The 15,615-nt window shown below is 26.6% G+C and overlaps 10 protein-coding genes across 10 annotated transcripts, besides 13 other annotated features; 3 read left to right on the top strand and 7 right to left on the bottom strand.

Moving 5' to 3' along the window:
- Positions 1-292: 292 nt before the first annotated feature.
- EDI_342260 (uncharacterized protein) lies at positions 293-641 on the bottom strand (the record flags this gene model as incomplete). The annotated part of the gene is made up of 2 exons (XM_001735031.1): positions 293-567; positions 605-641. The coding sequence occupies 2 exons, from the start codon at positions 639-641 to the stop codon at positions 293-295; spliced, it is 312 nt and encodes a 103-aa protein (XP_001735083.1).
- Positions 642-773: 132 nt separating this feature from the next.
- Positions 774-1,168, top strand: EDI_342250 (uncharacterized protein; the record flags this gene model as incomplete). The annotated part of the gene is made up of 3 exons (XM_001735030.1): positions 774-776; positions 837-1,059; positions 1,125-1,168. 3 exons carry the CDS (start codon positions 774-776, stop codon positions 1,166-1,168), a joined length of 270 nt encoding a protein of 89 aa, XP_001735082.1.
- Positions 1,066-1,121: a sequence feature (AT_rich).
- A 62-nt stretch (positions 1,169-1,230) lies between the features above and the next one.
- On the bottom strand, positions 1,231-1,869 carry EDI_342240 (GTP-binding protein ypt2, putative; the record flags this gene model as incomplete). The annotated part of the gene is made up of 1 exon (XM_001735029.1): positions 1,231-1,869. The coding sequence occupies one exon, from the start codon at positions 1,867-1,869 to the stop codon at positions 1,231-1,233; it is 639 nt and encodes a 212-aa protein (XP_001735081.1).
- Positions 1,870-1,979: 110 nt separating this feature from the next.
- Positions 1,980-2,076: a sequence feature (AT_rich).
- On the bottom strand, positions 2,066-2,980 carry EDI_342230 (adaptin ear-binding coat-associated protein, putative; the record flags this gene model as incomplete). Its single annotated transcript, XM_001735028.1, has 2 exons — positions 2,066-2,837; positions 2,892-2,980. 2 exons carry the CDS (start codon positions 2,978-2,980, stop codon positions 2,066-2,068), a joined length of 861 nt encoding a protein of 286 aa, XP_001735080.1.
- Positions 2,981-3,024: 44 nt separating this feature from the next.
- Positions 3,025-3,113: a sequence feature (AT_rich).
- Positions 3,114-3,779: 666 nt separating this feature from the next.
- Positions 3,780-3,802: a sequence feature (AT_rich).
- On the bottom strand, positions 3,787-6,318 carry EDI_342220 (uncharacterized protein; the record flags this gene model as incomplete). The annotated part of the gene is made up of 1 exon (XM_001735027.1): positions 3,787-6,318. One exon carries the CDS (start codon positions 6,316-6,318, stop codon positions 3,787-3,789), a length of 2,532 nt encoding a protein of 843 aa, XP_001735079.1.
- Positions 5,551-5,579: a sequence feature (AT_rich).
- Positions 5,928-5,959: a sequence feature (AT_rich).
- Positions 6,317-6,455: a sequence feature (AT_rich).
- Positions 6,456-6,553: 98 nt separating this feature from the next.
- Positions 6,554-6,663: a microsatellite.
- Positions 6,664-6,679: 16 nt separating this feature from the next.
- Positions 6,680-8,206, top strand: EDI_342210 (oligodendrocyte-myelin glycoprotein precursor, putative; the record flags this gene model as incomplete). The annotated part of the gene is made up of 1 exon (XM_001735026.1): positions 6,680-8,206. One exon carries the CDS (start codon positions 6,680-6,682, stop codon positions 8,204-8,206), a length of 1,527 nt encoding a protein of 508 aa, XP_001735078.1.
- A 16-nt stretch (positions 8,207-8,222) lies between these two features.
- Positions 8,223-8,296: a sequence feature (AT_rich).
- On the bottom strand, positions 8,293-9,300 carry EDI_342200 (O-sialoglycoprotein endopeptidase, putative; the record flags this gene model as incomplete). The annotated part of the gene is made up of 1 exon (XM_001735025.1): positions 8,293-9,300. One exon carries the CDS (start codon positions 9,298-9,300, stop codon positions 8,293-8,295), a length of 1,008 nt encoding a protein of 335 aa, XP_001735077.1.
- Positions 9,301-9,302: 2 nt separating this feature from the next.
- Positions 9,303-9,377: a sequence feature (AT_rich).
- A 113-nt stretch (positions 9,378-9,490) lies between these two features.
- Positions 9,491-10,234, bottom strand: EDI_342190 (uncharacterized protein; the record flags this gene model as incomplete). The annotated part of the gene is made up of 1 exon (XM_001735024.1): positions 9,491-10,234. The coding sequence occupies one exon, from the start codon at positions 10,232-10,234 to the stop codon at positions 9,491-9,493; it is 744 nt and encodes a 247-aa protein (XP_001735076.1).
- A 150-nt stretch (positions 10,235-10,384) lies between these two features.
- On the top strand, positions 10,385-14,977 carry EDI_342180 (uncharacterized protein; the record flags this gene model as incomplete). Its single annotated transcript, XM_001735023.1, has 1 exon — positions 10,385-14,977. The coding sequence occupies one exon, from the start codon at positions 10,385-10,387 to the stop codon at positions 14,975-14,977; it is 4,593 nt and encodes a 1,530-aa protein (XP_001735075.1).
- Positions 12,573-12,593: a sequence feature (AT_rich).
- Positions 13,896-13,916: a sequence feature (AT_rich).
- Positions 14,230-14,265: a sequence feature (AT_rich).
- Positions 14,978-14,993: 16 nt separating the features above from the next.
- Positions 14,994-15,608, bottom strand: EDI_342170 (uncharacterized protein; the record flags this gene model as incomplete). The annotated part of the gene is made up of 1 exon (XM_001735022.1): positions 14,994-15,608. One exon carries the CDS (start codon positions 15,606-15,608, stop codon positions 14,994-14,996), a length of 615 nt encoding a protein of 204 aa, XP_001735074.1.
- Positions 15,609-15,615: the final 7 nt, after the last annotated feature.

The raw sequence follows: 15,615 nt of genomic DNA, 5'->3' as shown, positions 1-15,615 counted from the left end.
CACATAATTTTGAACGTATTGTTTTTTGAGTGATATACTTATGGTATTTTTGTAAACAATTAAAAATAAGGTGGAATATCTAAACCATTATTTCCAAAATGGGTGTTTTAATTTTGAATGACTTATAAATTTGTTTCATGTAAGAATTACTGGGTGATGACTAAATAATACTTGCTGGTTATTTGCTTTGTCTACTAAATAATTTTCAATAGATGAAAGATGGGGATTTTGGTCTTGAATATTTCATCTTATTGTTTGATATATATAACGATAATTTTTAAGGAATGATCAATTAAAGAGAAACCTTCGCAGCACAAAAGGCAAAAAGACAAGTTACTGGTGCAATCAAAAGGAAAAGACCTACAGCCTCAAGTAATGTTAAGAAGAACCAGAAGTACGCGATAAATACGAATGTTGCAGATAATACAATAATAAATAAGAGTGTAAAGAATCCAAAATGGAGTTTTTTAAATTGAATTGTTCTCATTAAAGAAATCAATAAAATTGCAAAAGTACCAATAACAAAAATGGAAAATAACGAAGAAATAGCAGGGTTTGTTGGTTGTTCTACTACTTTAAATGTATGATGATGAATTTCCTCTACCATTTTCCTGTTTGACAATTATAAGATCTTTTATCATTTTTTTTAAAGAAGGAAAAACATAATTAAAAAAATGATATAGATTTTAGTGAGAAGAAAAGACAATAAATTAGAGAGTTTAGTGATTGTTTTCCATAAAAAAATAGCATTAAATCTTAATAATCATTTACATATGGTTTGTTAATTGTTATATCTCCTTACAAAAAAGCTAATATAAAAATTAATCATAGTCTAGTCATATTATATTAAATTAAGACGAGCAAAACAAACATACTTTATAGTTGTTGTTCCTTCAGACACTATTGGAATTGTTAAACAACGACTAGCTATGGTTGCTGGATGTAATCCAGATATTATTGGTATTTTAAGTAAAGATAATAAAACAATTATGAGTGATGACACACAACTTGGGGTTGGAGTAGAAGTTGGTCAACTTTTTTATTTTGTATTGAGAAATGGTTTGGTATAAATATTTTAATACAACTATTTGTTAAATAAAACAATAAAAAAATTAATAAAACAGAAACAGGAGAATATGAGCCATTAAAAATAATTGATCTTGTTTAAAGAAGATTCAAGTTATGGTTTTTAATGTTGTTTGACTTTTTTAGAATCCAAATGTAATTAACTTAACAACAACCAGTAGCCTGTTCAGATGGTTCATTAGAAATATTTTTATTTTCTAAAACAATAACTGAATTTTCTGATTCTTTATTTTCTTCGTTGGTAAGAGGATTCATGTCAACAAGCATATTTCTCACACGTAATTCTCTAACAACAAATTCTATAATTTCTTGAATGTTATTATTTGTTTTAGCTGAACATTCAAAGAAGGGGATTTGGTGTGTACTTGCAAACCGTTCACCTTCTTCAAAAGTGATTTGGCGTTGTTCTTCTAAATCATTTTTACAACCAATGAGAATAGTTAATGTTTTAGAGGTATCTGGTTGTACTTGGCAGAATTCTTTCATCCAGTCCTCGACATGTTCGAGCGTTTCCCTTTTAGTGATATCATAAGTAAATAAAATGCAATGTCTATTTCTAAAATAAGTTGTTGTAGTTGATCGAAATATTTCTTGTCCAGCAGTATCCCATAATTGAACGTTGTATGTTTTACCATCAAGTTGAAGTTTTTTACATGTTACATCACTTCCAATAGATGTCTTTGTATTAGCATTAAACTCTCCAACTGAAAAACGTTGGAAGAAACATGTTTTTCCTACAAAAGGATCTCCACATAAACAAATACTTATCAATAAGTTACTCATCTTTCTTCTTTATTTTTAAGTTTTTAGTTTCTTACTAATTAACGTTTCAATAAATTCCTTCGAATTATCCTATTATTTCGGGTTTTTTTTAGCTTACACTTTTTAAGTTCTATTAAAAAAAATTAAAAATACAAAAAAAAAATTAAAAAACATTTTTTTATAAACTAAATAATATTTTAATAGTAAAATAAACTAATTAATTAAAAAGAAGAATATCCAAAGCATTCTGAGTTGATAATTTATTTTGTGTTGATGGAGAAGAAAATAAATCAAAATTGATAGTATCTTTTTGAGAATGGGTAACTGGTTGTTGATTAAAATTAGAGAATAAGTCAACAGTATTTGTAGAATTTGTAGTTGAATTAATTTCTAATTTTTGTTGAGTTACTTGTGTTGGTTGACCAAAGTTAGAGAAGTCTATAGAAGGCGGTTGATTAGTTTGAGGTTGTACTTCATTTAATACAGTAATTGTTTCTTCTTTTTCTTCTTCAATGTCAATTGGTTGGGCTTGACTTGCATTAAAAGTTATAGAAGGGACTTTTGTTTCATCAAAAGGTCGTAAATTATTTGGAGTATCAGTTACAGCTGTTAAATTATCAAAAGGGAGGGATATTGTCTCACCATCATTTAGTATATAATTGTCAGTTTGAACTGAATCAACTTGAGTAGAATCTTTTTTATTCATTTTTCTTTCAATGTCTTGAAGAACTGCACTAAAATCAAATGCATTTGATCTATCAACAAATCCAAGACCAACAGTTGCTTTTCTACCACCATTTATTTCATTAACTTTTAATATAAAATATCTACTACTATCATTAACATTTTGAATAGAATTATCTGAAACAATACAAGAACAAAATTCAATATCATTATTTTCAACAAATTTGACAATACAATGTTCAGGTGATCTAGTAACTAAACACCTTCCACTCCATAAAAAATCTGATTGCTGCCAATCTGCAGCACTAACTGATAAGTTTTATTTTAATAAAAAGAATTTATTAGAAAAAGTTTCAAACTTTTTCTTTACTTGACCATCTTTTCCAATTATTTTAAACAACATACATTGCTTAATAGAAAGAAGAATTGTTTCTCCTGAATTTGACATAACTTGTTGATAAAACTTTTTGTAGAATTTTAAGTTCTCTATCGTATTTTTGTAAAAATTAATTATTGAAAAAACATTTATTTTGAATTAATTTTTTTTAAGTATTTCATATTATTTTGTGTTATTTATAATTCTCATAAAATTTTGATGGTTCATTGATTATATCTCCAGGAAGTCCTTCACAATCATCTAACTCTTGGAAACTGAAGATACATGGATTGTATTTTGTTTTTCCACACTTACATACAGTTTCTTTAAAACAAGTAATTGCCTTACTTTGGTTAGTACCAGAGCACCAAACAAATTTTGATCTATCCAAACAATAAAACCCCTTTTTCACATTTGTACAAAGAGAAAAAGACAATGAAATCATCATGAAAATAATTAGTGTCATGAGAAAAGTTCTGAGTTGAATATTCTTTCTGAAGAATTATTGTTTAAAAATACGTGTCTTTTCATTAATTTAAAAAAAAAGAAATTTCAATGTCAGGAACATTCCTAAAGAAAAAAGAGTTTTGAAAAGATCCTAAAAATAGAGAAGATCTAATATAAAAACAAGAAAAAGGAAAAAATTATTCAATAAGGAAATATGGGAGATATTACTCTTGGATGTCTTTTACTTTGTATTCTTTCATTCTTCCTTCCACCATTAGCAGTTTTCTTTAAAGTGACATGTGGAATTCATTTTTGGATTAATATTATATTAACTATTCTTTGTTGGGTTCCAGGTGTAATTCATGCTCTTATTGTAGTTGTTACTATGTAAGAAGGGATTTCAAACAAAAAAGTAAATTAGTAGAATTAAATTAATTTAATATTTTACGTAAAATAGAAGATTTAATTTTTCCTTTCTTTAAACAATTTATAACTTTTGCAAGTAAATCATCTTGATCACTAAAATGAACTTGCTTTTCTCTTCTTGTCATTTCTGTAAAAGCTCTATTAATTAATGTGACAGATGGTTTTAATTCAGTTTTATCTTCAAGAGATTCTTTAAGTTGTTGAGTGAATTGTTCAAGAATACCAAAAAATGTGATTGGATTATATTCAACAGCAACAGCAGGAATACCTATAATCCAATACATCATTTGATAGAATTTTTTAGCTGTTTTAATAATAAAATCTCTTAAATAAATAACACGAGCCATTAATGTATTAACTTCTTCAGTAATATGACTTTGTTGTTTAGAAGGAAGAGAAATGATTTGGGTTTGAATAATTTGTTTTAAAGAGGAACATTTTAAAATAAGTTCTTTAATGTCTTTAATTAATTCATTTAAATCAATTTTAGCAAATGAAGAAATAGACAATTCTTCGATAAGTTGTTCTGGATTAGAATGAATTTTAATAACAAAATCTAGCATACTAACTTGTTTTTGGGGAAGACGTGTTTCTCTTAATTTAATTAAAAGATCTATTTGAAATCCATCTGCACATCTAATTGAAGGATAATCAGCATTTAAATAGTTTCCTGTCACCAAAATAATATTCATTAATTCTTTAAAACTTCTTGAACTTTTTACAACTTCAATAGCTTTAAAACAATTTTGAATTAAAGGAGTAATTCTATTAATTTCATTTTCTATTAACATTGATTCAACCCACATTTTTAATTTAATTTGAAAAGCAGGTATTTCTAATAAAGGTTTTAACCAACCCTCAATTCCTTTACCACCATCAGAATAATCTAATTCATTAAGATGAATACCTTTAAGAGTATCAATTAAAAATTTGCCATCACGTTCAGTTATTTGACGATAATAAAAATTATTAATATCAATTCCTAATGAAACACTTGAAGGAAATTTATTTCTTAAAACACATAAATCAATATATTTATATCTTGAAATAACTGGATTTGTTGAGCACTGTTCTTCTATTTTAAATGAATTTTCTACATCAGAAATATTTAACTTTTTTTCAGGAAGAAGATCCCATAAACATTTTGGATGATCAGGTTTTAAAATAATTCTATTCCATTTTAATTCAGGTAAATAAACAGATAATTCAATTTTAGGTTGATTAAATGTATTTTCACAAAGACAATTAATTTTTGAATGTGAAAAATTTTGTGTTGGAACTCTTTTACTTATAAAATTTCCTCGAGGAATTGGTTTTCTTTTTTCTTTATCATTTTGTTCTAAGAAATTATTTACATTAACTTTTTTCTTTTCTTTTGGAATACCTTCAATTTCATTTAATAAACATTCTTTTTCTTTTGTAAATAATTCAATATCTCTATTAGTTTTTGCTATTTCTTCAATAAGTTCTATTCTAGTTAATTTTCTTATTGTAATAGAAATATTATTTCTAACTTCTGTATGTTCTTTTAAAAATTTTATATCTTCATTACATTTTATTATTTCTTGTTTTTTTTGTTCTAATATCATTGATAACTCTTCTTTACTTTTTAATGCTCGTTCTTTATCTAAACAAAGTGCTTTAATTCTATTTTCTAATTGAATAGAATTTTGTCGAATTTCTTCAACTCTTTTCCATTCTCTTTTACTTCTTTGATCATAATTTATTATTTGACAATCATCTTTTAAAGCTTTTTCAAAATTTGCTACTAATAATTTATATGATTTTAATTTTTTTACTGCTTCAGTTATTCCAACATATTTAAAATCCATAACAATTTTACTTTTTCTTCCTTCAGGTGAACATTTTAAAATTCCCAATAATAGTGCAACTACTGTTGCTCCAATTTGTGTATTTCCAATCATTGGTAATAATGATCTGTATTTATACTCATCTCTTTTTTCTGCAAATACTTTTGCTGCATAAACAATAAATATTTCTCCTCCTGAAATACATAAAACATTTAATATTTCTGCTGCGTGTAATCTTATTTCTAAATCTTCATGTGTACACATAATGTTATATAACTCTTGAATATATTTATCATTTAACATTAATTTTATAGAATCTTTATATCTCATTGATGTTTTAATAATTTTAATATTTTGTTTATTAAATGGTGGTGGAAATAATGTTGTTTTAAAAAATTCTCTTGCATATGTTTGATTTTGTAATTCTTTTACTATTTCATTTATTGCTTTTTCTTTTTCGTTTTCAGTCGTTGCTTTTTTTATTTTTAAAATAGATTGTCGTGCAACAAATGCCGGTGACATTGTCATTATGGCTGTTTTAATTTTTGGAAATGTTAATTGATTTAATGGTATCCCTTCCATATCTGTTAAGATAAAAACTCCTTCTACACAAAAGTGTTGAACTGATTGATCAATTGCATCTTGTATTGATGTAGCCTTAATATCTAAACTTGGTTTTTCTTCTCCTGGTCGACCAATATCAAGAATAATTCTTATCTGTTGCATTTTAATTTAAAATCTGAAAACTAAAAATGAAAATAAATATTTAGTTTTTTTAATCTTAAGAATAACACTATAAAAGATTATTTAAAAAGAAAGATAAAAAATAAAAAAATTAGTTAATTCATTAGTTATTTTTATTACCTTAATCCTTTTTTTTTACATTTCTGTGAACCAATCAATAAATACGTGGATTCATTAATAATTTTTATGCCATTTTTTTATCAATAATAAAACTTACAAAAAAGAAGTAAAAGAAGGAACAAAAATAGAAAAAATAAAAATAAAAGAATAATAAAAAAGTTATAAATTATAATAAAAAAAAAAAGAGGAACAAAAAAAACTAAAAAATAACAATTAATAAGAAATGGGAGCTAAAGGATCAAAAGGAGCTAAATTTGATAAAAAGTTATTGAATCAATCATCCATTGAAATTTCTGGTAAAAATTTATCAGAATTTCCTAAACAAATTTCTAAATGTGTTTGTACTAATTTTAATGCCTCTCAAAATGATTTTACATCAATTCCAGAAGATGTTTGTATAATGCCAAACTTAGAAGTACTAACATTATCTAATAATCGTATTACTTCTATTCCTGATTCTATTCAAAAAGCTTCTAATTTAAGAGAATTATATCTTGGACAAAATAATTTATTTTATGATGGTATTTCATCTGAAATTAAGATGTGCTCTAATCTACAAAGACTTGATATTTCAATGAATAAATTAGAATCTATCCCACCAGAAATTGGTTCATTACTCTCTCTTCAATATCTTAATATCTCTGAAAATAATTTAAAATCACTCCCTCCAGAAATTGGTATGTTAGATAAACTTCAAACTCTTCTTGTTAATAAGAATTCTATTAGAAAATTACCAACTGAAATTGGAAATCTTCGTTCATTATATGAACTTGATCTTTCTAATAATCAAATGGATCTTTTACCAGAAGAATTATCTAATATGATTGCTCTTAAAATTCTCAGAATTGGATTTAATAAATTATCTGGAAATATTGATGTTTTAACTAACTTTAAGTTCTTAGTAGAATTAGATTGTCAAAATAATCAAGGTATTCTTGAACTTCCACCATTAGATTCTCTTCAAAACCTTACCCGTCTTGTTGTTAAGAATCTTCCAATTACAAGTATTCCTGGTCTTTCTTCATTGAAAATGTTATGTGAATTAAATGTACGTGATAATATAAAAATGAAAGGAATGCCTGAAGAAATTTTCAATATTGCTTCATTACAAAGACTTGATTTCGTTGGATGTAATATCACTGTATTACCTCCAAATATTACTTCTTTGACTAATTTAAATATTCTTGAATTAGCTCATAATTCTCTTAATGAGTCATCATTCCCAGAAGGTATTTCAACATTAACTAATATTACTAAATTATCTATTAGTAATAACCAAATTCATAGTTATCCACAATGTCTTTGTGATTTAACATCTATTGTTGATCTTGATGTTTCTAATAATTTAATGGTTGAACTCCCAGAAACATTTTCTAATCTTACTAACGTTCAAAATCTTACAATTGCTGGTAATAGACTTAATAGATTACCAGAATCTCTTGGTAGATTAATTTCTGTTACTTATCTTGATGCTAGAAATAATCAATTGAAATCACTCCCTCCTTCAATTGGTGATTTAAGACAATTAAATAGACTTGAATTAACTCAAAATATGATTCCTGTTTTACCTGTTGAAATGGGTCAACTTGATGGTATTTTACAAACTATTGAATTAACTAATAATCCTCTTGTTGTTCCACCAAAAGAGGTTGTTGTTAAAGGAGCTCATGAAATTTGCCAATACCTTAAAGATAATGAAGCTGTCCTTAGATCAAGTGTTGTTTCGGGTCTTGGTGTTGATAATAAATAATCTTAATTTTTGGTGGTTTTTTTATTATTTTCTCTTTTTATTTTAAATATCACTTTAAATAAATTATTTAAGAATTTTATTTTAAATTATCTCCATGTAACATCAACTTCATCTGTTCTAAATCTTTGATGTACTGTTGCATCTTCTATAGACGTAAATTGTCCACTTTTAGACATTAGATACCCTGTCCATGCAATCATCGCTCCATTATCAATACAATATCTTTCGTCCATTGCTCCTAATGTTGCTCCTCTTTCTTTTGCCATTGTTTTAAGCATATTTTGTAATCTAACATTACATCCAACTCCTCCTACAACAAGAACTTCACTAGCACTACATTGGCTCATTGCCCTTTCAGTTACTTCAACTAACATAGCAAATAATGTTTCTTGAAGAGAGTAACAAAGATCCTCAACACTTTCATGTTTATTGATATATGTTTCAATTGAAGTTAATAGTCCTGTTAATGAAATGTCCATTCCTTTTACAACGTAAGGTAATTTTATATATTTTTTTCCTTTTTTTGCCATTTGCTCAATATTATAACCAGGGGCTGGTTCATTTGGTAACATAACTTCTCTTGCAAATCTATCTAAACAATTCCCAACAGCAATATCTATTGTTTCTCCAAATATTCTATATTTACCTAATGAAAATGCAATAACTTGTGTATTACTTCCTGAAACATATAAACAAACTGGATGTTTAGCTCCTGTTGCTAACATACCCATTTCTATATGAGCAACACAATGATTAACTCCTATTAAAGGAATATTCCATATAATTGAAAGTGTTCGTGCTACAACAGCACATACCATTAAAGGGGCAGCAATCCCTGGTCCTTTAGTATAAGCAATTAATGAAATTTGTTGTGGTGTTAATTTTGCTTTTTCTAATGCCTCTTTAACTAGTTTTAAAATATTATTTCGATGATGTTCTGCTAATTGTCTTGGAAGAAATCCTTGTCCTGAAGGTGCGTAATAACTGTCTCTTAAATTGCTTAGTACTTCTCCATTTGAGGTAACAATTCCTACTCCAAGTTTATTAGCACTTCCTTCAATCCCAAGAATGTATTTAATTTCTTCTTTTGTCATTCTTTTAAATCTTTTTTTTTTTTAAGTTTTTATTTTTTACTTTCTATAATTTATAATATTTTTATTATTAAAATATAGTTTTAACAATACAAAAAGTTTTAATTACAACAAGGTCGAGATATTTGAATCAATAATACTCTGACTGATGATATCTATTTCATTAATTCTTTTCTTTCCAATTTACTAAAAATCACAAACCTAGTATATAATGTACCCCTGGTATTTTTGTTCTTAATAAGTAGCATATTGTTGGGTTACAACGATAAGCACTAATTAACACAGGAAATATAAAAAAGACCCATACACGTGTTAATCGTTGACGATAAATTGATAATTCTGATAAAGAAAATGTTGAAGAATTTTTGTATAAACAAATAAACTCTACACAAGATAAAATAAATGAAATAAAAAGTGGGACATAACTGTTATCCCCAAATATACTGAAACTTATTAAAACAAAGAGAGGTTTAAATGAATGTATTAATTCAGAGACTATTCTAAAAATTCTACTTTGTAGTGTTAAAAGAGCAGAAGTTGGTTGTTTACTTGTTAATGGTAATTTCATTGTATTTGTTGAAGGAATAAGAGAAAATCCACTTTTAAGAAAATATTGAATAGAGTAGTATACTCGTAAGGACTGAATAGGAAGTAAAAATGAATATTTCATTTGAGTACTAGTAAACAATGATTCTACATAAGGAGAAATTACAGTCATTGCACTCGTTAATGCCAATGAACGTAAAGGGAAAGTAGGTGGAGAAGAAATGATAACATGATGAATTTCAAGTAATTCAAGAATAGTTGAAATTAAACGTTCAGGGATTCTTGTAGATTTTGGTAAAATTAATAATAAAGTACGAGTAATAGAACGGGCAATAGGAAAATAGTTATGGTAAGTAGTAAGAAAGGTATCAAGATATTTTAAGAGATTCATAGAAACAGAAATGAATGAATGATTACAAGATTGAAAGGGTTCTTTCTTTTTTATTGATTATATATTTTGAGCAACTTTCCTTTTGAATTATTTTTTTGTTTTTTTTTTTCAAACATTATAAAGAACTTAAAAATACAAAAACATTATTAAATGTTTGAGAATATCGTATCTGAAGTACTTACTCGATATTTTGGTAAATATATAAGTGGGCTTAATGCAGAGAATCTTCGTGTTTCACTTTGGAATGGTGATGTTACGTTAGAAAATCTTATAATTAATGAAAATGCATTTGATGGGCTTTTAGTTGGAGTTCCATTAAAAGCTGTGTCTGGAAGAATTGGTAAAATGTCTTTAAGTTTTCCATGGAATAAATTAGATTCACAACCTGTTGTAGTTAAGATTAATGATATTGAGTTAGTTTGTACCACTGACTATAATGTAGATCCTTCTATTATTTCTAAGCAATTAAAAATTGAAGAGCAAGAATCTAAACAAAGGCAATTAAGAAATTATGAAATTACTTCTGATAAAACAACATTAACACAACGAATAATAACAAAAGTCATCAATAATATGCAAATTGATATTACAAATATTCATATTAGATATGAAGGAATTAATGGGTGGATTAATACAAAATATGCTATCGGTTCAGTTATTGATTCAATTAAATTATATTCTACTGATAGTCAGTGGAGTCCTGCTTTTGTAGTAGAAAATCAAGGAGATCATTTTAAGATTGCTGAGATTATTAAAATGAGAATTTATCATTCACAAACAAAAGAAGATAAATGGGATACAAACGTCAAAAAAGAGTATATCGTAGAAGACCTTACAACAAAAATGAGGTTGACGTTATCAGACAAAGATGATTCATATCCTATTACTAGTCAAATTATTTTAGAAATGTTAAAGGTTGGAGTGTCACAAGGAGTAATGATTGATGTGAAAAGTTTAATGCAACAACAAAAATTATTTGAAGGAAAATGTTTTCAAGCTGGAAGAGATGTCAAAAGGCCAGAAGAAGGAGTTGAACAAGTACCAAAAAGATGGTGGAAATTTGCATTCGATAGTTTATTAATTGAAGTTAAGAAAAAAAATTATAAAGAAAGTAATGAATATAAAAGAAAAAGAAGAGCACTACGCCAGGAATATACAGATATATATACTAGAGTACTTAGTGAAACTACAGATAATGGAGATAAAGAACGATTTAATGAATTAGAAGAAGAGCTTAGTGTAAAAGAGATAATTTATTTAAGAAACTTTGCAAAATCAGAAGTTGATGAAGCAAAAAGAAATAGTAGTGGAATATGGAGTTGGATGGGATATTCTAATGTTATAAATTCACAATTAACTGAAGATATTCATTCATTTCTAGGAGATGATAATAAAGAAGAAAAGGTAACAGATACAAAAAAATTAAAACAAGTTGATTTTTCATTTGAAGCGAAACAATTTGTTATTGATTTATTTGGTAGTGATCTAAATGAGGCATTTGTAGAAATAGAAATTAGTGCATTAAATTGTTCTGTTTTTAAGAAAACTATTGGATTTACTGCTAATATTGATCTTAATGATGCTAAAGTTAAGAGTAATAAAGATAATAAATACCCATATATATTTTCATCTATAAACAATGAAAAAAATTTATTGCATATTAAATTAACAAGTGAAAAAGAAGAAGAAAAAGTTGATAGTGATTTTTCATTAGATGTTCATTTAGAACCTACGAACATTGTTTATAATAAAAATATGGCTGAAGAATTAATGAATGTAGTTAGATCATTAGATGTTGTTGAGTCATATGGTCAAATTGGTGTTAAATTACCTTCTATGAATTTAAAAAGTATATTAGATGAACACATTCGTGTTGTTATATCAGCAATGATTCATACACCTTATATTATTATTCATTCTGATAATAACGAACTTCATATTGATTTAGGAGTTGTTAAAATGTTAACAAATGAAAGAAACGGAATATATGATTCTTATAAATTAACAATCAATGACATTAATTGTAAAATGATTACTGATTCTAAATCAGAAATTCTTCTTGAGAAAACTCAAATGTCTTTTGATATACAAAAAGCTTTATTATCATGGAAAGAAATGAAAGAAAAATTAAATGAATTAAGTCCTGGAGTTATTGTTGATTGTTTACTTGATACAACGAAACTTCATATCTCTTCTGAACAAATAAGGGCTATTCGATTAATGTTTAAAAATCAAAAACCAAAACCAAAAACAGAGCATGAAGCTATTAGAGATTTATTACAACAAGAGGATGATTTAACTGATATAGGAGATGATACTATTATACAAATCCCTGAAGATTTTATTAAATTAAAATTAACTGTTTCAATTCCTGAAGCTACAGCATTTATTTCTTTAACAGAGAATGAACCAATTTTTAATGTTTCTGCAAAACAATTAACAATGACCTCTATTGTAAAAGATAAAAAATCAATTGCTGATATAAGTTTTGGTGATGTTATTGTTGTTGACAATGATAATATGACATTTTTCAGTAAAAAACACACAAATGAATCACTTGTTAGTCTTCATATGACAAATGAAAATGATAAACCAATTACAATTACATTATTTGCTACTCAATCAATGATTTATTTTGATCTTCCTCATCTTGATCATATTCTTCATTTCTTATATAGTGATCATGAACAAAAAACTATTGTTAATGTCCCTCAAAAGAAAACTCAAAGTAAAGTAGTACAAGTTTCTTTTGTTTTTACTTCAATTGAATTAGTAGTTAGGAACCGTGGAAGTTTGTTAGCATCAGGAAGTGCTGTTGGGGGATCATTTGATATATTAATAGACGGTAATAATCCTGAGATCGACATAACTGTTAAAGGGTCATTAAAAAGAGTTTTTGCTAAAGACGAAACCATGTCAGGTAAAATTCATTCAATAGTTGTTCAAACAGTGGATACTCCAATTGATATTTTATATACTCATGCCATTACTCAAAAAGCAATTCAACAAGATTATAGACACTACTTATCTATTAAAACTGATCAAATGACATGTACGTATCTAAATATTTTTATTCAACAATTATATAGTTGGCTTCAAGACCTTCTTCATATTTGTCGTGTAAGGGTATGTCCTTCAAATGAACCATCTCATTCATATGACCGACTGAAATTAGATGCAGATATTACAAATGTTTCATTATGTATTCCAGTTGCTTCATATATTGAAGATGGTATCAAATTAATAACAAAACAATTACAAGTAAGAAGCACATGGATTCAAAATCAACAATCAACTAAAAGTCTTACTTTATATGATATTTATTTCGATGAAAATGTTTCAGCAAAAGAAATTACTTTTAATTTTACTTTTCCAGATGAAATGAATGTTTCTGTTGATTTTCCTGCATGGGACATTTCATTATCAATCCCCTCTGGATACATCAATTTAACTAAAGAAAGATATAGAGAGATTGTCGGATTAATCATGATTAATTTAGGAGAATTAAGTAAACATCAAGACCTAATCAAATATCATCCCGTAGTATCTCCAAATCAACAAGAACTATCAGATATTCGAAATCGTATTTTTACAGCTGATATTGGTAGTGTAGAAGTTATTGTTAATGGAGAAGAAGAAATTGGAATTATGAAATTTGATGAATTAAAATATAAATATTTAAGTTTACCTCATGGCTGTTCATTACATACTGTAGAAATTAAAAGTGGTAGTTTTATTGATCATTTAAATAAAGATGAATTACTTTTCTGGGTTGAAGGACAAAAAAAGATTGATAATTTTATGAATTTTGCATTTGAAACTGCAGAAAAAGAAAAAACATTAACACTTTCATTTGGACATTCTTCTCATATTCGACTAACTCAAGAAACGTTATTAAAATTAGTTAAATTCTTTTCTGTTGAAAGTAAATATCTTATTACTGAAAGTGGTTTTGCTGAAGTTGTTGAAACTACTCAAACACAACCAGAACGAACATTTATATTTAAATTTTTAATGAATGAAATTAATTTCCATTTAAATGATAAACAAGGAGATTTTATGTTAATTTCATTATTAAAGAGTAGTATTGAAATGAAACGATTTAAAGAAGACACTAATGTATTTTTAAAGATTGGTACATTAAAGGCTGTTTCAGATGATAAAGTAATTATTTCTATTTCTGATGAAAAAGAAATGGGAACGTTTGAATACATCTATGAAAAAAGAAATGAGTTATCAATGTTTAAGGGTAGTCTATCTCAAATTCATATCGTTTTTTATGACAAAGTTATTATTAGAGGTGCACAATATTATGAACAACTTGTGAAAATTCTTTCTGCTTTAAAAGGTAAAACAGTTCAATTTATTGAACAAACTGCAACTGTATCTCGTAAAATAAGATTAAATTTTGTTATTGAAGCTCCAAAAATTGATATTGGAGAAGTAACAGCACAATTAGGTATTGTGACTATTACTGATAAACCAGGAACATTAAATAAATTAGAAATAATTGGTAATTTAAGTAATACTAAAGTAAATATAGATAAAGATGAGGTTGTAAAATGTGAAGGTGTAACAATGGAAGTTGAAGTAATCGATGCAGATGATGGATATACTGATGTAGGGATTGATGCAGATTGTAAAGTTATTGATATTTGTACAACACCCCAAAATTTAACTTCATTATTAAAAATTGCTGATATGATAATAAAAACATCTCAACAAATTCAATTGCCAAAATAAATTATAATTTAAACAATCATCTACCTGATTTATATTTTTTTGTTTCATATCTATGAAGACTTCTTTCTGGTAAAAACTTTTTACAAAACATTACATCAGTCATCGATATTCTAATCCGTTTACCATCTCTATGAATCTCTTTTGGTTTTTTTTCATCTTTTACATTCAATTCTTTTCTTATTTCATCTGTATTTGTTTGTAAATAATTAACTTTTAATCCTTCTCCAGGAGATATTCTTGTTTCTGCTGCTTTTCCAATTCGTGTGATAACATACCATAATTTCTCATATGCAGTACTTGACATAATTTCACTTACACCTTCTCCTAAAAATAGTGGTTGATCAGGATTTTCTGTGTATAAAACTTTTCTTAGTAATTGTAAAAGAATTGGTCGAGTAAGGAAATCAGATCCAATAATTCTATTTGGTTGAAGAATATAACTATTTTTCATAATCAGTCCCTCTTCTGCTGTCGACGTATTTCCATTTTGAACAAGAGGTTTTAATGCTGGTTGAGTTGGATTACGTTTAATTAATGATGGTGCAATGATTTGTTTAGGTTGTTGTGGGATGGACTGTTTTGTAGCAAACTGAATTACAGCAGGATTTGCACGTGAAGGAGGTAATGCCATTTCATTT

This window comes from Entamoeba dispar, genomic scaffold, assembly GCF_000209125.1.
Source record: "Entamoeba dispar SAW760 scf_1105229458841 genomic scaffold, whole genome shotgun sequence".
Classification (NCBI taxonomy): Eukaryota; Evosea; order Mastigamoebida; family Endamoebidae; genus Entamoeba; species Entamoeba dispar.
This window is presented reverse-complemented; position numbering and strand designations above follow the sequence as displayed.